We start from the raw sequence: 18,880 nt of genomic DNA on the forward strand, positions 1-18,880 counted from the left end.
TATCGTTTTTTTTATGGATCGGTGGTTTTATTTTTTATTTTTATGGGTACTTATTATGTTTTGGATTTAATTTTTACTGTGATAATCTGTTGCATGATTGAATTATGTGATCGAATTCTCTGAAGTACCATTTACACGTAGGAATGTCATCCTCAGAAGAGTTTGAGTGCCTAAATGATAGTGGCACCACACACACTACTTTAAAAAATAGGCAATTATTTGTTGACTTAATTCCTTATAAATCCTCTGTGACTACGATGATTGGATCATCACAAGTGATCATTGGGCGAGGGAATGCTCAATTTTTGTTGCCAAATGACACAATGATTAAAGTCACAAAAGATCTATATGCACCAAGAGCTAATCGTACCTTGTTTAGATTCAAAGATATCCGTGCAAATGGTTATCACTTGGAAACTCACTGTGAAAATGGAATTGAATATATAAATATTATCTCTAATACATGTGGAAGAAAACGCATTTTAGAGAAATTAATGAGTCACTCTAGTGATTTGTACACTACTACTATTCGGATTATCGAATCATATGTTGTTACAAACGATGAACTGTTGAACAGTGACTTATACAAGCTTTGGAAAACCTCTTGGGTCAACCCAGGTCGTGACATGATGATCCGTGTTTCAAAAAACTCACACAGACATCCTTTCTTTCGAGTGAAAAGTAAAATGGGACAAAAGACAGTTACAATGCAAAGTAAAAACGTCTTCCATCCCCTGCCATCTAAAGAAACTGATGGGGAACCTCTCTCTCATTCTACTTCGTGGACTTTGTCAAAAGCACAACACTCATTTTGCAAAGCTTGTTCTTCAGCAAAGACAGGAGGGAGACCATCTTATGCTAAAGATACAAAAAAAAAAAAAACATTCCATTTTTACAAAGAATACAAGGTGATATTTGTGGACCTATACATCCAGAGTGCGGACCATTCATGTATTTTATGATTCTGGTAGATGCTTCGACCCGTTGGTCACAAGTTGCATTACTGTCTAAAAGAATGATGCCTTTGCAAAGCTCCTAGAACAAATTATACGTTTGAGGGCTCACCACCCCGATTATCCCATCAAGTATGATACATATACTTTACCGATATAAGAACTTGAACCACTTAAGTTTGCAAACGGGTACGCAAACTTAACTTATGGACATTGGACATGAACCAACAGTTTGCAAACGGGTATGCAAACTTTAGTTCCAGACCAAACTCAGGTGAAACTATTTGTGAACGGGTACGCAAACTTGGTTCTCGGATTTTAACAGTTAAATCAATTTGCAAATGAGTATGCAAACTTAAGTACCCTGTTTTAAACAGTTGAGTTTGTGAATGGTACGGAAAATGAATTTCCGGTCATGAATTATCTCAAAAATAGTTCGCACACTTAGTACACAAACTGCAATATATCCAGACATGGGTTTTAGCTCTGAACTTCCATTTCAATCATTGAAACATTCTTAGAAGACGACAATGGATGTCTCTCACACACCATTAGCTAATAAGAAATTTCCAAGTGATTGAATGATCAATACAAAACTTTCCGAGTCGACATCAAATGATTTACATAATGTCAAGAATAATGATGAACGTAGCTAATACAAAAAACCACCAATACATATTTCGAGAAATAGATACGTGAGTTAAATTCAGCTCGAAATATCAAGTGTGCATGATATGAAAGACTATATCGTATACGACTTTTGTCTCAATAGGAGATAGGAAAGAGTAAAATAAACTTCTAAGTGATGGATAATTTTAGTCTCCACATACTTTTTTTTGATGAAGTTCCTCCGAGTTCTTCAGTAGATATCTGTCTTCAGTTGTAAGCGTCATGAAGTTTAAAGCTCAACTATAAAACCTATCCTAGTCCGAAAATCCTATATGTAGACTATAAATCAAAGAAAATATTTTTGATCCGCTAAACTTGACAAACAAGCTTGAGATAGAAATGCTTGCGATTTCTATGGAGCAATGATCTAACAATCTCCCCCTTTGTATTTAGTGATAAAACTATCAATACGTATGGATTTTAAAATAAATAAGACTTTGTAGCAATGTTAATCTCGGATTCTCTGGTGAATATCCCATGAAACAGGCATAAGAGTAGATAAGATATCCCACAAAGAGATACCCTTGTCTAAGTTAAGCGACTTCCGGGTTAAACATGGGATAGAATCTCCAATATGATCCACAATACCAAGGTACCTTCTGGCCAAAGGCTCTCTTGGTAGGATGATGAATGGTCCAAAAGGTTAACATATACCCCTTCATGCAAAAATAATTCATGCTAAATACACTGTTTTGTGCATAAAAATAAACCTAAACCAGACGTATTAATTTTTCATTGAATAAAGGTTAAAAGGTTATGTTTCACATGACCTTCATAAACATGCCCGGAGCAAGGAAGAAAATGTTTTGCAAGCATAAAATAAAAGAAATCTCAGCTAAGGAAGAGGTCTTAGCTGAGGAAATGCACAACATAAAGGGAAATCCTACTTAAACAAGCCTTTGACTAACATGAAGAAAACACTACAACCAATCAGCGACGAAGGAGACGAGTAAAAGTAACCCCTTCCACCAGTCTCTCAACTGCAAAATCTTAGTTGATATGATCAATAATAACATTCTTGAAGGTCACTATCATTTGAGAATCATGTGTCTCCGATTATTGGGTGAGCTATTCTGAAGCTCAGTAAGTTGATCACGTACCTGGCAATTTTCCGACTCAAGGGCCTCAGTTTTGAACTTAGCAGCCTCTCCAAACTGACGACTTGTTTCAAAGAGATTGATCTTATCTTCGATCGGGGATGAGAGATGACTAACCATAGATTTTAACCCAACAACTTTCTCCTACAGACCAAGGAGAATCAGAAGAAAAGAAGGTGGTAGGATGTGAAAAACGAAGAAAGTAAAAGCATCGCAAATTAATCCTAACCAACAATAGTTAGGATCTGTTCCACCAAGTATCCCAATATATGTAAGGATCGGCTCTACCAAGACTCTCAAATATAGTTAAGATCGGCTCTAACAATATTCTCGACATAAGTCAAAAGCGGTTATACCATATATCCCAAAGTAAAGATTGGTTCTACCATATCTCTCAACATAAGTCAATATCGGTTCTACCAAAGTTACTACCTATGTTGGAATTGGTCATCTAATAGATCTTCAATGAAAATTGGACTGAAATACCTATTGTTTTCCTTTCGATTACGAAACAAGTTTCGTTATGTACTTCCTTTGTACAAATGTAACCGGAAATAATTTTCTAGGATGAAATATCACCTGTATCCAGTACACAATCAAGTAACAAGTTGCATAAATTATGCCGATGTTGACGAAGTTCTAAAGACAAAGTTTATATTTCGTAATCAAATATTGTTCCTTGACACTTTGATAAAATGACCAAGTCTACTACTAGAGTATTAAATATAACCTCGCATGTTATATTTTCAATCTTAAACGACTTGAAAGCAATGATAAGAAAGGAACACGTCAGTATCATTATACCTCAAGTGGAAGGATGATGTCTTCATTGTAGTCGATACATCTTTACGATCTTCAGGTGTTCAGAGTAATACTTGTATGTCTCAAGATTCCTAGACTCTCTAGTCTAACCTAAACGAACTTGACTCTAATATATTTAATCAAGCGACTCTTATTGAGTTTTGATACTAAAATATGACAACCAACCTTAACGTGGTTCAACCGGGCGAGCCATTTTCACCAGGAAAGAATAAATTTATAAAGGAATTAATTCTTCCAGTTCCGGTTTTAAAATTTAGGGGCTTTTGTGTTTCCCCCCAAAAAAGATAGGTAATTTGCATTACCCCCTTTTAAAATTGACAATTTGTGAAACCCCCTATCTGGTATAACGTCTGTGATATTTAAGTAACAATGCACGTGTGTACTGTTAAAGTGTAAAGTTCATAAAACCCAAAAATATCAAAAGTCAAAATTCTGTTTCTCTGTCGAGAAAAACCAGAGCCGCCATTAATAACAAAATTGGAAAACCTAATCCTTAAATTTTGACCCCAATTTATTGAGTAAAGATATTAATAATCATGTTGATAACAATTAAGTTTGAGGAATAATCTCATGGAGTCATGCACGTTGCTAATAGTAAATTCGAATGAAAATGATTTCAAGTTGCTAGTGGCGATGTGGCATCAATTCCCATCAATCTCATAGGCCTACGATTCCCGTCTATGATATCATCATAATTAATAACGAACATCATAATTTCTTCTAGCACTTTGTCTATATAGCTATTGTGCTAGTGATACAGTAGTTGTTGGAAGAGGATACGGAGATCTAAAATTCTGATGGTAAAGGAGAAATATAGAAGAACCAGTGCCATATAACCCAGCTCCAACATATGCACCTACCCAAAATCCCAAAATTCACTATCAATTTATTAACAGATCCTGAATTGTCACCATGACCACAAATTAGGGTTCTCTTCAATTCTATCATATCATTTTATTTATGGCATTCTCTTTTTAGTTCAATCACTTCTACAAGATCATTGGTTTGTAGCTTAAATTAACTGCAAGAACTACAAAAACAGTAGTGGTGGCTCCAATGGCGGTACTGTATCAGACAAGAGGAAGAGGAGGAATAGAGAAGAAGAAAAATAGATAACGATAGCCGTTCAATAGATTTTTTCTTTCTTAATATGTGATCGTGTGGATGGGTATAAATGTCTAACCATGAAAATTATCACACATGGGAGTAGCATGTGTCAACCTAAGAGGGTTGTCACGGTAAATTTAACGGATATGGGGTTTCACAATTATCAATTTATAAAGTAGATAATGCAAATTAGCTATATTTTTTGAGGGGGAATCACAAAATCCCCTAAAATTTAATATATGGAAGGGTAATTTTCAAACTCAATATATTCAAAGGACACCCCTAACCAAGCCCCTAGTAGTAGAAAATCCCCTTTGTTGATTTCAAAAGCCCTAATCTGACATTTAAAAAAAAAACAATTCTCATCATTGTTATAAAAAGACATGCACTTTGACTCTGTGATCAAAGAGTCAATCAACGGACATGATCTAATAGGGACCCCGATCCGGCGGACGGGAAGCTCTGGATGGTGTTTTTGACACGGACGGCCAGGAAAAGTATACAATTTTCTTACCACAAAACGAATAATAAGCCACGTTTTATCAGTTTCCTGTCACTATTAATCATCTCGATGTTCTTAACATATATTTAGAATAATTTTACAGAGATCGTTGAATCATCATTAATCAAACCTTTCGTCCTTCTCTTTTTTTAGGTTACTTTGTTTTTTTCACCCGGGTTAGCAAATGTTCCCCGAAAGCATGACTATCTCAACCTGAATGATAAAGGTTTGACAGCACAAGAAACCTGAATTTTCCTATAAAAAAACATGCACTTTGACTCTGTGATAAAAGAGTCAATCAACAGACATGATCTAATAGGGACTCCGATCCGGCGGTCGGGAAGCTCCGGATGGTGTTTTTGACACGGACGGCCAGGAAAAGTATACAATTTTCTTACCACAAAACGAATAACAAGCCACTTTTTACCAATTTCCTGGCACTATTAATCATCTCGATGTTCTTAACATATATTCAGAATAATTTTACAGAGATCGCCGAATCATCATTAATCAAACCTTTCGTCCTTATCTTTTTCTTAGGTTACTTCGTTTTTTCACCCGGGTTAGCAGATGTGCCCCGAAAGCATGATTATTTTTTATGTCTTGCCTATCGGAGATATCAATCTCAAACCAATCAATCTGATTGTACTCGTACAATAGAAGATGCAAGATCAGATCACACAACTACGATAAAAGTAGTATCGGTCTGGCTTCACAATCCCAATGAAGTCTTTAAGTCGTTAACTCGGTTTAAGAAAAGAAAACCAGAGGGTTAAAGGAGAATCGACTCTAGCACGCAAACTAGTATCACATGTAAGGTGTGGGGATTAGTTTTGCACAATACTAGATGTCTCCTTTATATAGTCTTTTAAATCAGGGTTTGAAATCAATATTAGCTTAGTAACAAAGCATTCAATACTCACCGTTAGATGAAAACCTGATTTAGATTCAAGCTAATATTTCTCAACAGTTTGATCGAAAACTAAGCTTGTTATACACACTTGACAATGCACGCTTTTAGGTTTGTTAACCGTACCCAAACGTATGCACTTGTTGGTTCAACAATAGTTAACCAAATGGTTATCCATACGAGCATTTCATATCAACCATGTTCTTCTTCACCATAACTAGTTAAACTGACTTCAAATGAACTAGTTAGAGAGTTGTTCAATTGTAAGGAAATCTTATGTACTACACGATACACAATTGAAGCAAAGATGATTTGATTCACTTGAATCAGTTCATGAACTTTTATAGCCACGGGCTGCATTCCTTAGTACTTTTAAGTTTAAGTTCAGAAATCATCTTCAGATATATAACCTTTCTCAAGTTCGCACACTAGGTTCGCAGACTTAAGCAACCGGGCAGAGTTTCCAAACTACAAAAGAAAATCTCGGCAAGAGACCTTCCGTCGGTTCGCAGACTGGTACTCAGGCAACTAGTTTGTCAACTCCAACATAATTTCTCGGGATGAGAAGTTCGTCAGTTCACGGACTTGGAATTATGCCATCCTTCCATTTTATATTGATCAACAAAGTTCGCAAACTTTGGTTCAAGGAATACGACTTATACATAAATGTGTTTCCACAACAATGTTTATGTCCACCATTGGTTATGTAATCTAAACTCTCATTTCAATCACTGAAACATTCTTAGAGGACGTTATATAGTTGCTACACCATTTCTCATCAAATCAATTTTCAAGATGATTGAAACATATCATGAATTTCGTCACATGGTAAAGATAAACTTGATCGAAGCGAAAAGCTTACTAACACATATTTCGAGATATAGATAGGCGAGGTATACTCGGCTCGAAATACAAAATGTGTATAATCCAAGTCTATATATATAGCATACGACTTCTTGTATCAAAGAGTAGGAGATAGAGTCGATAGACTTTTGAGTGATAGATAAGTTCAAGTCTTCACATACCTTTTTGTCGAGAAATTCCAACGGTTCCTTGAGTAGTTCTTGGACTTGTATGAGGAATCGCCATGAAGTCTTTGAGCTCAACTACACTTTCTATCCTATTCCGAGACTTAGCTATAATAGACTAGAAATCAAGACTTATAGTTTTGATCACTAACATTGACAAACAAGCTTGAGATAGCAACACATGCGAGTTCGACCGATCAATGCTCTAACACTTAGTGTTTTCACGTTTTTTTTTCTCCTTATCAAGACCAAATCTTGGTCAAGTATTCTTTTGATTGAGAAATTTAATCGATGAATGTTATCATGTCCTTATTTTGATTTATTTTGAGGCATCTTATTTTGATTTGAATGCCGAATTGATATGCTTATTAAGATATAATTAGGCTTGACTCTTTTGATTAAGATATTGAATCATTATTAGATTTATTTATTTTTCTTTGACAAACAACAGGGTACATTATTGGATTCTTAGTTGTTGCTACATGAGAAAGATCCATAGAAACAACCGGAAAATAAAAACTTACCCTAGGAATTTGAACTTCTTCAGGTTGTTCTACACCTCAGATTTTTGATTAAATGTCATTTTCTACATCAGTGATTCACCACATTACCGAGTGATTTTATGTCGTAGGCGATGATTGTTTGATTCATTTGAAGCAATCAGTGGTAGCCTTTTTTTGAAAAGAAGGTGGTCTACTACCCTGTAAGTCATGGTGATATTATTCATCCAATTTTCACATATGGATATTATTCATTCTTTCATTGGTACAATCAAAGTGGATTAAATTCACGGGCATAGCCAGCTATAAGTACATAATCAAGTAACATCACAGCTGTCGCTATCAACTACAATTTGAATGACCAAACCACAGCCGGAGCAGGACACCATTAGATACTTATATTGTTAACATAGTCTTTGGTATAGTGTTTATCGAGCAGAGAACAAATCATCTCATCCAGCTTACTTGCTCATAAAAAGAAATTTTGAAATTCTTACACGACACTCTTCTATAATTTATATGTCTCATTAGATATTTATTTTGTTTTGTTTCATTTAAAATTTCCTTGATGTTGCATCTAAAACTTTATTCTTCAGTTTACAATAACGAATTATCACATAAATGCAAAAACCACCACAATATTTTATATCTTTTACCGATGTAGTTGGTGTTTTAAAAAGTGTTTCAAATGAGTCAAACAATCATCGCCTACGGCATAAAAATCACTCAGTAATGTGGTGAATCAGTGATGTAGAAAATGACATTCAATCAAAAGTCTGAGGTGTACAACAAACTGAATAATTTTAAATGCCTAGGGTAAGTGTTATATTTCCAAGTTGTTTATGTGGATCTTTCACATGTAGGAACAACTAAGAACCCAATACTGTACCCCGTTGTTTGTCAAAGAAAAATAAATAAATCTAATAATGATTCAATATCTTAATCAAAAGAGTGAAGCTTAATTAGATATTAATAAGCAGAACAATACGACATACACATCAAAATAAGATGCCTCAAAAGAAATCAAAGTAAGGACATGATAACATTCATCGGTTAAATTTCTCAATCAAAGGAATACTTGACCAAGCATAATTTGGTCTTCATAAGGAGAAAAAAAAACGTGAAAATACTAAGAACATGAGATCAGTTAGTGTAAATATTAAGAGAGCAAACCCTATAAAAGTTCATAGTCCCAACTGCATCTTGCATTAATACTACCAAGAAGACTGAGACCCGGGAAGCCCCTAAAAAATCACAGAAAAAACTCAATATGGATGTAGCATGGATATCTAAAAATGTGCCCGCAGGTTTTTCTTTAATCCTTAGAAACGATGCAGGAAAATTTGAACAAGGGATAGCATGTCCAATATCAACAACATCCTCGAAGCAGAAGCTCTAGGACTACTCTAAGCAACTAAATGGGCAGTCGAAGAAAACTTTTCAGATTTCAGTGTGGATGGCGACTATAAAAACCTTTTTGATTATCTAAATGGTGTTCCTTCATAGATTTCATGGAAAAACCAATCCATTATGGAGGAAGTTAAACAAGAACTTAATTTGTGTCTAAAAAATTTAGGTTTTTTATTTGTTCTGAGATCAGCAAACAATGTGGCTGACTTATTAGCGAAGGAAGATAAGTTTCTTTGAATTATTTATGATTGGAGGAATGTCCCTCCATCTTGCATCATGCAAGCTCTTGAACTAGATAACTCAAGTAGTTTATGCAACAATCATGTCTATTTAAATGTTTTTAATCAAGACGACAAGATAATTTCAAGGCATATATATAAGTTCACTAATGGATTGAGCTATCATGCTACATTATATGTGTCGTTTTCTTAGCTAACCATAACCAGAATCGTAAGTATGTAGTATACTTTCAATATAAATTGAGATACTAAACTATGACCAATAGTATCCATATTATAATAGAACCATTCATACTATGTCAACTTATCTTTGATTAGATATAAAAGTTTTTCACATCAATTTTTACGCTATTCGTGTACTATATATGCATCCAATTTACCAGCATAATTTATATTTGATGAGATATATAAGTTTTTCGCATCAATTTTTATGTTAGTTCGCGTACTATATGGCATGCAATCTACAAGCACAATTTAATTACAAATATGATATTGTTGTCTATATGCACAATATTGAGCATCTATGGTCTAATAGTGGGGAAAACAGATGATGGTAATCCGAAGAGCCATCCAACTGTTGGAGTCTTCCGAATCTAATTTTTAAAATGTAGTATATAGTCATAAGAATCACATGTACACTTTGGGCGAAAACGAAAAAAGAGACGATTTTTTAACTATATACATTTATAATCGAGAAAAAAAAAACTTTTCTTAATGGTATTAATAATAAGAAAATAAGAAATAATGTAACATAAACCTAAACATCGTAAGCGACTGTTATAAACCATAACCTTTGCTTGGTTCCCTTGAAAGTAATATTGTTTGTTTGTCGCCCACGCAAGAGTACATTAATGAAATATTAATATGGATATATTGGGATGTTCGAAAGCTATTCCAGATGAAGTAAACACAACCTCAAAAAAGTTGAGGTGCTTAAGGAAAGAATGGATGATTTTTATCACTTTCACTCGATTTTCACCAAATAAAAATGCAAGTAAATCATCACATACCCTAATATTAATTAGTACTTAATTCAGAGTGAATAACTAAAGAATAGATGAATTACCACAGAGAAATAAAATTAGTGACCGGAAACTTCACGGTTCCCACATTTCGATAGTGAATAGAGATATGTCTCATGAAATATGAGATTACATACGTAAATACAAAATTGGAATTTTTATTATTTCGATCGTGAATGACTATGGATAAAAGGTAATAATATACCATGATACAAAATTGATCCCTCTAGACATAAAAGAAAATTTAATCATCGCTTGATAACGATATAATTAAACTTTCTACAATGATCAAGCTCATGGAAGGTAAGAGTGATAGTGATGTTGATAAAGAGAAAATAACACATTACACGTCAAAAGAGAAAATAAGACTGCACTTTTTAAAATACGAATGGAAGAATTTCTTGCAGGATCTAGAGCAACCGAAAGACATTGAGAGAATTAAAACTTCAAATTTTTGTCTCATATGAACTTTAAATTGGAATTTTTCAAACACTAATTCAAAATGAAGAATATTTTATGTAAGAATATTAAGGGAAAAAAAACAAAAATATGAGTTGAAAAAGTCTAAAAATCTAACAATTGAAAATAGGTTGGAATGGTATTATGTTTTTTTTTTCTGGTTTTAGCGTTGAACGATTTTGATCAGGTCAAAAAAATTGATAAGGTCATTGCAACCTATAGATATGAGTGGAATTAAAACACTATCTAGATCTGATATACATTAATATGGACTTGAGAAAGAAGAAGTTATGCGAAAATGATGTAATTCCCAAAAAAAAAAACTTGAAATTTATGGACGAATGAAAGTATATTCATTTATGGGAGTTGTTTTTAAGGGAACTATATTAATTTCTTTTTATTTTTTGTCAATTTTTATTCTTGGTTAGATATGCTACAATTTCAGTTTATATTTTTCACATTATTGTATGGGTCCCTAGATTTTTGGATTTATCGATTTAAAAGCATCAACAACTATTTGGCCAACTTCATTAGCTTTTATATTATTTTACCTTATTGTTTAACTAATCATTATTTTGGTAGTTTGATTTTTAGTTCATATCAGGTTGTTTTTCTGTTCTAGAATAGATTTCCTGTATTTATTTTTATCATTTACACTTATTTCTTTTAATATTATTTTTTCAATAATTCTTCGAAAAAATTATTAAAGCAAATATTAGAATTATCCATTTGTTAGTTTAAAGTAAAAAAATTCAACTTTGGTTAAACGATTACATATAAATTCAAAGAATGCTTTGCATGTGCTATTTTAGTAAAAACGCCCAACATCATCCATTTAGTACATTATACTTTGACCACTTTATCTATCATGGGTGATGTTCAAGCCTAAATATCAATTGAGTTATTTAAGGATTATTAAAGGCACCAAAGATTTTTTTTTTTTCTTCTTCTTTTTTTGAAGAAAACCATCATCAGTGATATTTGGACAAAAGAAATCAGATTATATCAACGAGATTTAGCGGCATTCGGACAAGATAAACCAAATTATATCCATGAGAATTAATTATATTTGGTTATATGAAACTGGATTATATCAATAAGAATACCTAAATGGCAGAAACATATTGATGATGTTTTAAAGTATTTTCATGGTACCTACGAGGTATGAGTCGTATGACACTAATCAGAGATTGAGCCGGGCCTGTGATACCTAGTAGGATTATAAAGATTCGCCTCTTCGCGTCTTCTGCATTCCTCCTCCTTCGATAACTATTAGGTTTTCCTTTCTTCTTCAATCAAAAAATGAATCAAATTTTCAGATTTTCTGTGTGCAGATCGCTGTTAACAAGAAACCCATTTACACAAAGGTTACTGTCACCAAAACCCATATCTTCTTCTTCATTAATCTCGAATAATCATCCAACTTCTTCTTCTTTTTCAAACCTAATGACAGTACTAATCTCAAAATTCAATCATCCTCCACAAATCTTCTCAACCCCTGGAAACCAATTCCGGAAATTCAGTGGAGAAGCAGCAGAAGAAGGCTGTAACTTTAGCGATGATTATCTGAAAGATGAAATGTCTAAAGTTCATGATGCTGTACTCTACGCTTGGGATAACATAGAACGACGCACTCTACCTCCTCTTGATGCTGCCAAGGTACCCGCCGAGACATTTAATGCCTTCAGGGAAAAATTTGGTCTTGACAATGGGGATCTTCCGCATCAGCTGCAGAGATTCGAAGAAGAGATTGATATGTTAGAAGAATCCGTTGATAAAACTGTGGCTTATGGGAAGGTACGTAATTTCTGATTGCTATACTTATTTTTGAAATTACAATATTTCCGCAAGAGTTACTAGATCATAAGAGTCCCTGTGTATGTAGTATGCCGATGGAGGTGGCGAATTGGGTTATGTGTTCGAGGATTGGTATAAAGCTGTTGGTAGGTTCCAGGAATGGAGTTCTGAATCAGAAAATGAAAGCAGCACTTTGCCAACTGCTCAGGACCAGATTGCTATGCCTGTGGCTGATGCTGCTTCTGAAGTTGTTGCTGGAAACCGGGCTGACATTACCTATCAGGTTAGTTCTTTTTGCTATACTATTGTTTCTTTCACTTCCTGTGGGTCTTCTTTCTCATATGCCATAAGCTTAATCAAGTTATTTGCAGTTTGAAATATTCTTTACATGATAGTATTCATACTCTTCTTATTGCATTTTTTGCTTAGACTTAAATTGTGCTATGCTTGCTCTTAGCTCTTTACTTGATACTCCATATTGGTTGATCGTTCTTAGCCTCTACGTAATTCTTAACCTCTGTTATTGATTTACTGAAATTTGTGCTTCCTTGCCATATTCGGTTCACCTTAGGCATCTGTCTGTATTCACAATAGTAGTATGAAGCTTCTGTCAAGGAATGTGCAAGGGCTAGGCTAACTTAAAATCACCTAAAACATCCAATAGTGCAATTCAATCCAGATCTGATCTTTCTTGCTGAGGCTAAACATATTCAACAAGTCACTAGTTGTTCCTTCGCTTCTATTACCTTAAGAATAACCCTTAGGTTTGCAACCAGATCTTTTAGCCAAAAGGTAACCAAACTCTCCAAGAAGATAGAAACTGCTCATAACCACTGCTTACAGTATATCAAGTTAGTCAAGTTAGCCTCTAACCCTCGCGTCACGGAAGGTTGTAGACCTTCATTGTTTGCAACAAACAAGAGGGATCAGGACCAAGCTTTTCAGCAAGAGCAACAGTCTTTAACACCCCCTCTTTGGGCACTGCAAAGTTTGCAGAACTAAGATACTGCTGTAACTTCAACTATGTCATTTGCTCTAGAAGCACCACACATCTTGTATTTCCAATCATGAACTCTACTTCTAATACTAACTATATACCCAGCTATTGCGGCAGATATTGTGTCTGTGCACAGAACTAATGACAAACCTCAGGTTTACTAAATTAATAGGCTGTCACTTTATACCCAAGCTGTGTTTCTGGATGTTTAGGTGTCGATATCAAGGAAAGAGCTTTCATGTTACTGAAACCCACATAACCCAAACAGTATGTAAAGCACAACTGATGCAGGGACATTTCTAGTAACTCATTAACAACTCATTTTTTCTTTCTCCCTAGATATGGAGGATAACACCCCTTATGTCATCAGCTTCTATTCCTCCCCGATTTGTTGGTCCGAAGTAGTATACTGGATCAACGCCATATGCAGCTTAAGCAACACTTTAGTGATATGTTGTGCTGGAGCAGCACATGTTTGTTTCAGGTTTTCCTAATAAATCTTCTGTCATTGTTTTCCTTCCGGTGCTCGAAAAATTCGTCATGGGATTCTGCACAAGTTTCTTTATGGTAACTTTTTCTTAGACAAGTCTGAACGGAAAGTAGTATTAATAACATAGGACTGGTATGCTTTTAAACTTCGATTCATCTTTCGCCATAATATTCCTTTCGTTGTTAGAGAGAATTCGTTCACGAACTTCACTAGTATAATTTTCTCTACAAGTTTCTTTTGATATAATTTTCTCTACAAGTTTCTTTATGATTAAAGTCTTCCTTGTAACAGTCTGATCTTGAATTAAGAACAATCTGATCTCAAATTAAGATTGTCTACTATATGTAAATCATGATTCTTTTAAACAGAGTGCCGTGGGTATTACCAGAATACTTACAATGCTTGTGTCATCCTCAGTAAAATTTTAATGCAAGCCGATTCAACGACTTCATCTTCTTGTATCTCACTTGGTGAAAACAGTGGTTCCTTATGAAAAGATTTTCATGAACTTCTGCATTTCATTTTTTAGAAACTCCTTTCAGTGAGTCTAAAGGGTTGCGGTGGCCCTCTGGTAGCTCCACTTGGGCATCTGCTCGTCTCTGTTGCACCAGCCTTTCGAACCGTCGCAACAAGTTCTCTGTCTTGAATTAAAGCGCAGTCATAACTGCTGTCTTTTTAGTACCTTCACCACCATTCCTATTTTTACCTATCGTTCTAGCAGATAAGATTTGTTGGTGTTTTTCTTCTAGCGCCAATTGATGGGTTTCTTAGAAGGAAACTGACAGATCAACACAATCAAACAGATTAGTGTTGGAAACCCACTACTCACCTATAATCAACTGATCTTTAAGTTTTAAGAGAATATCATGAAAAGTTTGTCTTCTAAAGGACTCGACAATAATTATCTATACTAGTCCCAGATTCAGAATCGGCTAGGAAAGTTAACCAAAGACTTAAGCGATTCTTACAAGCAAAACTTGTTCATAGGTATTCCAAGTTCGACTAGATTCTTGCCTTCACGACTAGCCAAACTTTCTTTTATAAGTTTTGTGTTTTTTGACCAAAATTCACAATTAAGTTGGGCTAGGTCCTCAAAACTTTTCCTAGCCAAATTTTCACTTTAGAATTTTGTCCAGAACTTACTTTTTAGGCCTCTAGGTTCGGCTAGGTTACCAAAGTCCTAGTTGAACATATCTCTGTGAATCATATTTTCAAAACGTTTCTCTTCTCCATTTTGTAGTATCACCATGGATTCTTTTCTTCTCCTTTTATCAAATTAATCTAGATGTGCTATGGTAGTTTGACAGTGGCAGTTTAGATGTGCTATGGTATTTTGACAATGCACATTCACAGATTTAAGGCTTAGTGAGGCAGGTTAATCAGTCAAGGGCAGACTAGACTAATATCGGTCGAGTCCAAAATGAGAGTAGTCAAGGATGTTGTTCAGATTAGGGTTACGAACCATGGAATCCTCCTTCAAGCACACTTTTTAAGATCAATATTGATGCATTTTTTCTAAAGAAAATAAATTTATGGGGTTTGGACTGATTATGTTTAATGATACAGGGGGGCTTGGTATATGGCTGCAGTAGCTGAGGCGATCGCGGTTTTGGAGGTTATAAAATGGGCCTGGCAAAAGCAATCAAGGGTAGCTCAGGGGCTGTTAAATGGAAAACAAACATTGTTAAGTATAACCTTTAATAAGTGGGTTTGCTCTTGTACTTGAAAACTATATAGAGAAATATGGGCATAATAACTTTTAATAAGTTTTGTAACTTTTAACCATATTAGACATGGGCATATGGTGTGTATTTGTGTGGCTATTTTCAGAAGACAATCTAAGCTTTATATATATGGCAATATGAGGTCATGAGAATCAAAATTATGAATTCCACCTGGGCTTTGTTTGATAACAGTGAAAGGAAACAATTCATGGAAAATGTTTCCACGGAATCAGAGCAAGGAAAGATTTTTCACGGAATTCCATGAAATTAAGGCCGCGCCGAACCCTTCGTTTCGATTTACTGACGTTGTAGAGTTTTCACGGATATTAAGGAATATCAAAGAGAGAATAAAATCTTTCTAATAATACCCATATTAATTCCTCCTTAAAGAGTTAAATAACCTAGTTTTGTGTTTCTAGAATGTAGGAAAAGTTATCAATCCCGTAGTAATGTACTTGGGATGTGCAAGATTGAGTATATATCCTTCATAGGGTATATTTCAAAATTAGAGTAATTATTTTTGTGTTGATTACCATGAGAATTATTTCTCTGGAGTGATTCCAAAGCAGGGGTAGATTAGTGAAAATTGGGGAAGAAAACTAAAACTATCATCTAATTTGGAACACAAAAAAAACCCCTAAAATAACAAATAAAATGGAACGAATGGAGTAATTAAATTTTCGACCAAACGATGAAAACAAGTTATTCTTATAGAAAGATAGCTAATTCCATGGTATTAACTCCTATCAAACACAACCTTACTATCCCTCTGAAATGTTCGGTTGTTTAAGAATTTCTTGCAAAGTCTCGTCCTATCGTGCAGGATCTTTTAGGCTTTGTTATTTTTGGATAGTGTTGCTACCTCTTTCCTAAAAAAATAAAGGGATTGTTTGGTAATTATTACTCCCTTCGTTTCAAAAAAACAGTCCGTTTTGACTTTGTCAAAATATTAAGGAGACCATAATACTTTACTCCCTCTATTTTAAAAAGACTGTCCTCTATTCCATTTCTGTCAGTTTTAAAATTGTGTTCAGCTTCTGTTTATAGTTGTATTTTTTCAATGAACTCTCTGATATAACCTTAAATTTTTTATATTCATAAACTTATTTTAATGGGACCCAATATATTTTATAGAAATTTATATAATTAAGGAAATAAAAATATCCTTCATTCCTTCTGAAAGACAATATGCTCGAAAAATTAAATTCCTTGTAGAGTTTATACTTCATAAATTCGATATCATTTAATTTTCATTTTCTATTCAGTGGTTCTATTTAACCCACTAATCTAACCCACTCTCAAACCCACCGCATACGTGGCAAGACATTAGTGGGTTGAATAGAATTATTGGGTTGAATCTAAACACGTCACCAGGAAAGAGAAAATAATGAAAAATAAAAACACCCACTAATATCTTGCCACGTATGTGGTGGGTTTGAGAGTGGGTTAGATTAGTGGGTTGAATAAAATTATTGTTTTCTATTTCCTATTTACAATCTTCTTAACAATTTTAAGAAGATTGTAAATAGGAAATAAAATAGGAAAATTAAAAGATATCGAATTTATGAAATATAAACTCTTTAGGGAATTTAATTATTGGAGTCAAATATATTGTCTTTTAAAAGGAACGAAGGATATATTTGTTTTCTTAATTGTACAAATTTCTTTAATATTTTAGATTAGGTCCCATTGATATGCATTTATGAATATATAGTTATAATAGAGAGTTCATTGAAAAATACGCCTATAAGCAGAAGCTGAACACAATTTTGAGACTAACATAAATGGAATAGAAGACGTTTTTCTGAAACAGAGGCAATATTATAATGGATTATCTGCCTATAATCCATTTTATACCTCATAATGGATTATGTATGTGTTTAGTAACCATTATAATAATTGATTATTTTAATCTCAATTAAAAAAAACATTATTTTCAGCGACCAAAAAAAGTAGTTTTTAAAATTATTATAATCATTTATTTTTCTAATAAAACTGAGTCGAGTTTTTTCTTTTTATTTTCTCTAAACTGTCAAGAGAGATTTAAAAAAAAAGGGGGACCTGTAAAAAGATTCAAATCATTGTTTTTCATCTCATTTTCAAAAGCATTTTTCAAAGATAATCAATTATTTGAGAAAGGTGTTTGTGAAAATTTATTATAAAAATGATTATACTAAAATCAATATCTACTTATGATAATCTATAATCATAATAATCATAAATTTTACCAAACCAGGCCAAACTAATTACTAATCATGTTCGAAAATCGTGAAATGTTAATATAACTTTTTGTGAACAAAAAACATAAAATAAAGTAAAAAACAATGAAGCAATGAACGAGTTTACCATATTTCTGTGTTAGGTATACCTTAAAGAAAGCTTAAGAACCCTAGAGAAACCTTTTGAATTGGAGGTTAACCACCTTAAGAGAATAAGAATTTGAGACAGAGAATAAGAATAAGAGTTTAAGAAAAAAACTGAGTTCTATTAAAATTGTACATCTTAAAACGATCATGAAACAAGTATTTATAGTTTTACTTACTTGGTAAACACGGAAATAAACTGCATTAAAAGAAGCTAAATCAAACTAGGAAACAACAAACTAAATATAGTAAATCTAAATAAGGGAAACAAGTGTATAGTATTGGTGTCGCAACATCCCACCCCTCTTGAAAAAACTGTGCTTGTCCTCAAGAATTAAGCTCTGGAAATCGTAAAATCAACTCATATGCATCTTCCCATGTTGCTTCCTCTGTTGAGCGGTCTTTCCATTTAATCAACCATTTGGTGCCTGCTTTACCGCCCTTGTTGAACATTCTTCGCTCCAAAATACTCTCTGGTTCCCATTTATCATAATCAACAATATTGGGTAAAACTGTCTCAGCAACAACATTAGAACCAAGTTTAAGTTTCAGCTGAGAAACATGAAAAACTGGATGAATACGACTTGAAGCAGGTAATTGCAGCTTATATGCAACTTCTCCTATCTTTCCAATGATACGAAAAGGCCCATAAAACTTTGGAGAAAGTTTGGAAAAAGATTGATTCGACATAGTAGATTGCCTATAAGGTTGTAGACGTAAGAATACCAAATCATTTACAGCAAATTTTCTTTCAGTTCTGTTCTTATCAGTGTAATTCTTCATTCTAGTTG

The 18,880-nt window shown here is 33.8% G+C and overlaps 1 protein-coding gene across 1 annotated transcript; it reads left to right on the forward strand.

Moving 5' to 3' along the window:
• Positions 1 to 11,690: 11,690 nt before the first annotated feature.
• Positions 11,691 to 15,884, forward strand: LOC113316280. The gene is made up of 3 exons (XM_026564494.1): positions 11,691 to 12,515; positions 12,604 to 12,798; positions 15,569 to 15,884. Exons 1-3 carry the CDS (start codon positions 12,021 to 12,023, stop codon positions 15,596 to 15,598), a joined length of 720 nt encoding a protein of 239 aa, XP_026420279.1. The 5' UTR covers positions 11,691 to 12,020; the 3' UTR covers positions 15,599 to 15,884.
• Positions 15,885 to 18,880: the final 2,996 nt, after the last annotated feature.

The sequence above is a fragment of the Papaver somniferum genome, chromosome 10, assembly GCF_003573695.1.
Source record: "Papaver somniferum cultivar HN1 chromosome 10, ASM357369v1, whole genome shotgun sequence".
In the NCBI taxonomy this organism is placed as follows: domain Eukaryota; kingdom Viridiplantae; phylum Streptophyta; class Magnoliopsida; order Ranunculales; family Papaveraceae; genus Papaver; species Papaver somniferum.

Excerpts from the sequence above, each read along its gene's own strand:
- LOC113316280 (XM_026564494.1), top strand. The coding sequence starts at position 12,021 with ATGAATCAAATTTTCAGATTTTCTGTGTGCAGATCGCTGTTAACAAGA. Across the intron at positions 12,516-12,603 it reads AAACTGTGGCTTATGGGAAG|TATGCCGATGGAGGTGGCGA; the intron begins GTACGTAATTTC and ends CTGTGTATGTAG. Across the intron at positions 12,799-15,568 it reads GGGCTGACATTACCTATCAG|GGGGGCTTGGTATATGGCTG; the intron begins GTTAGTTCTTTT and ends TTAATGATACAG.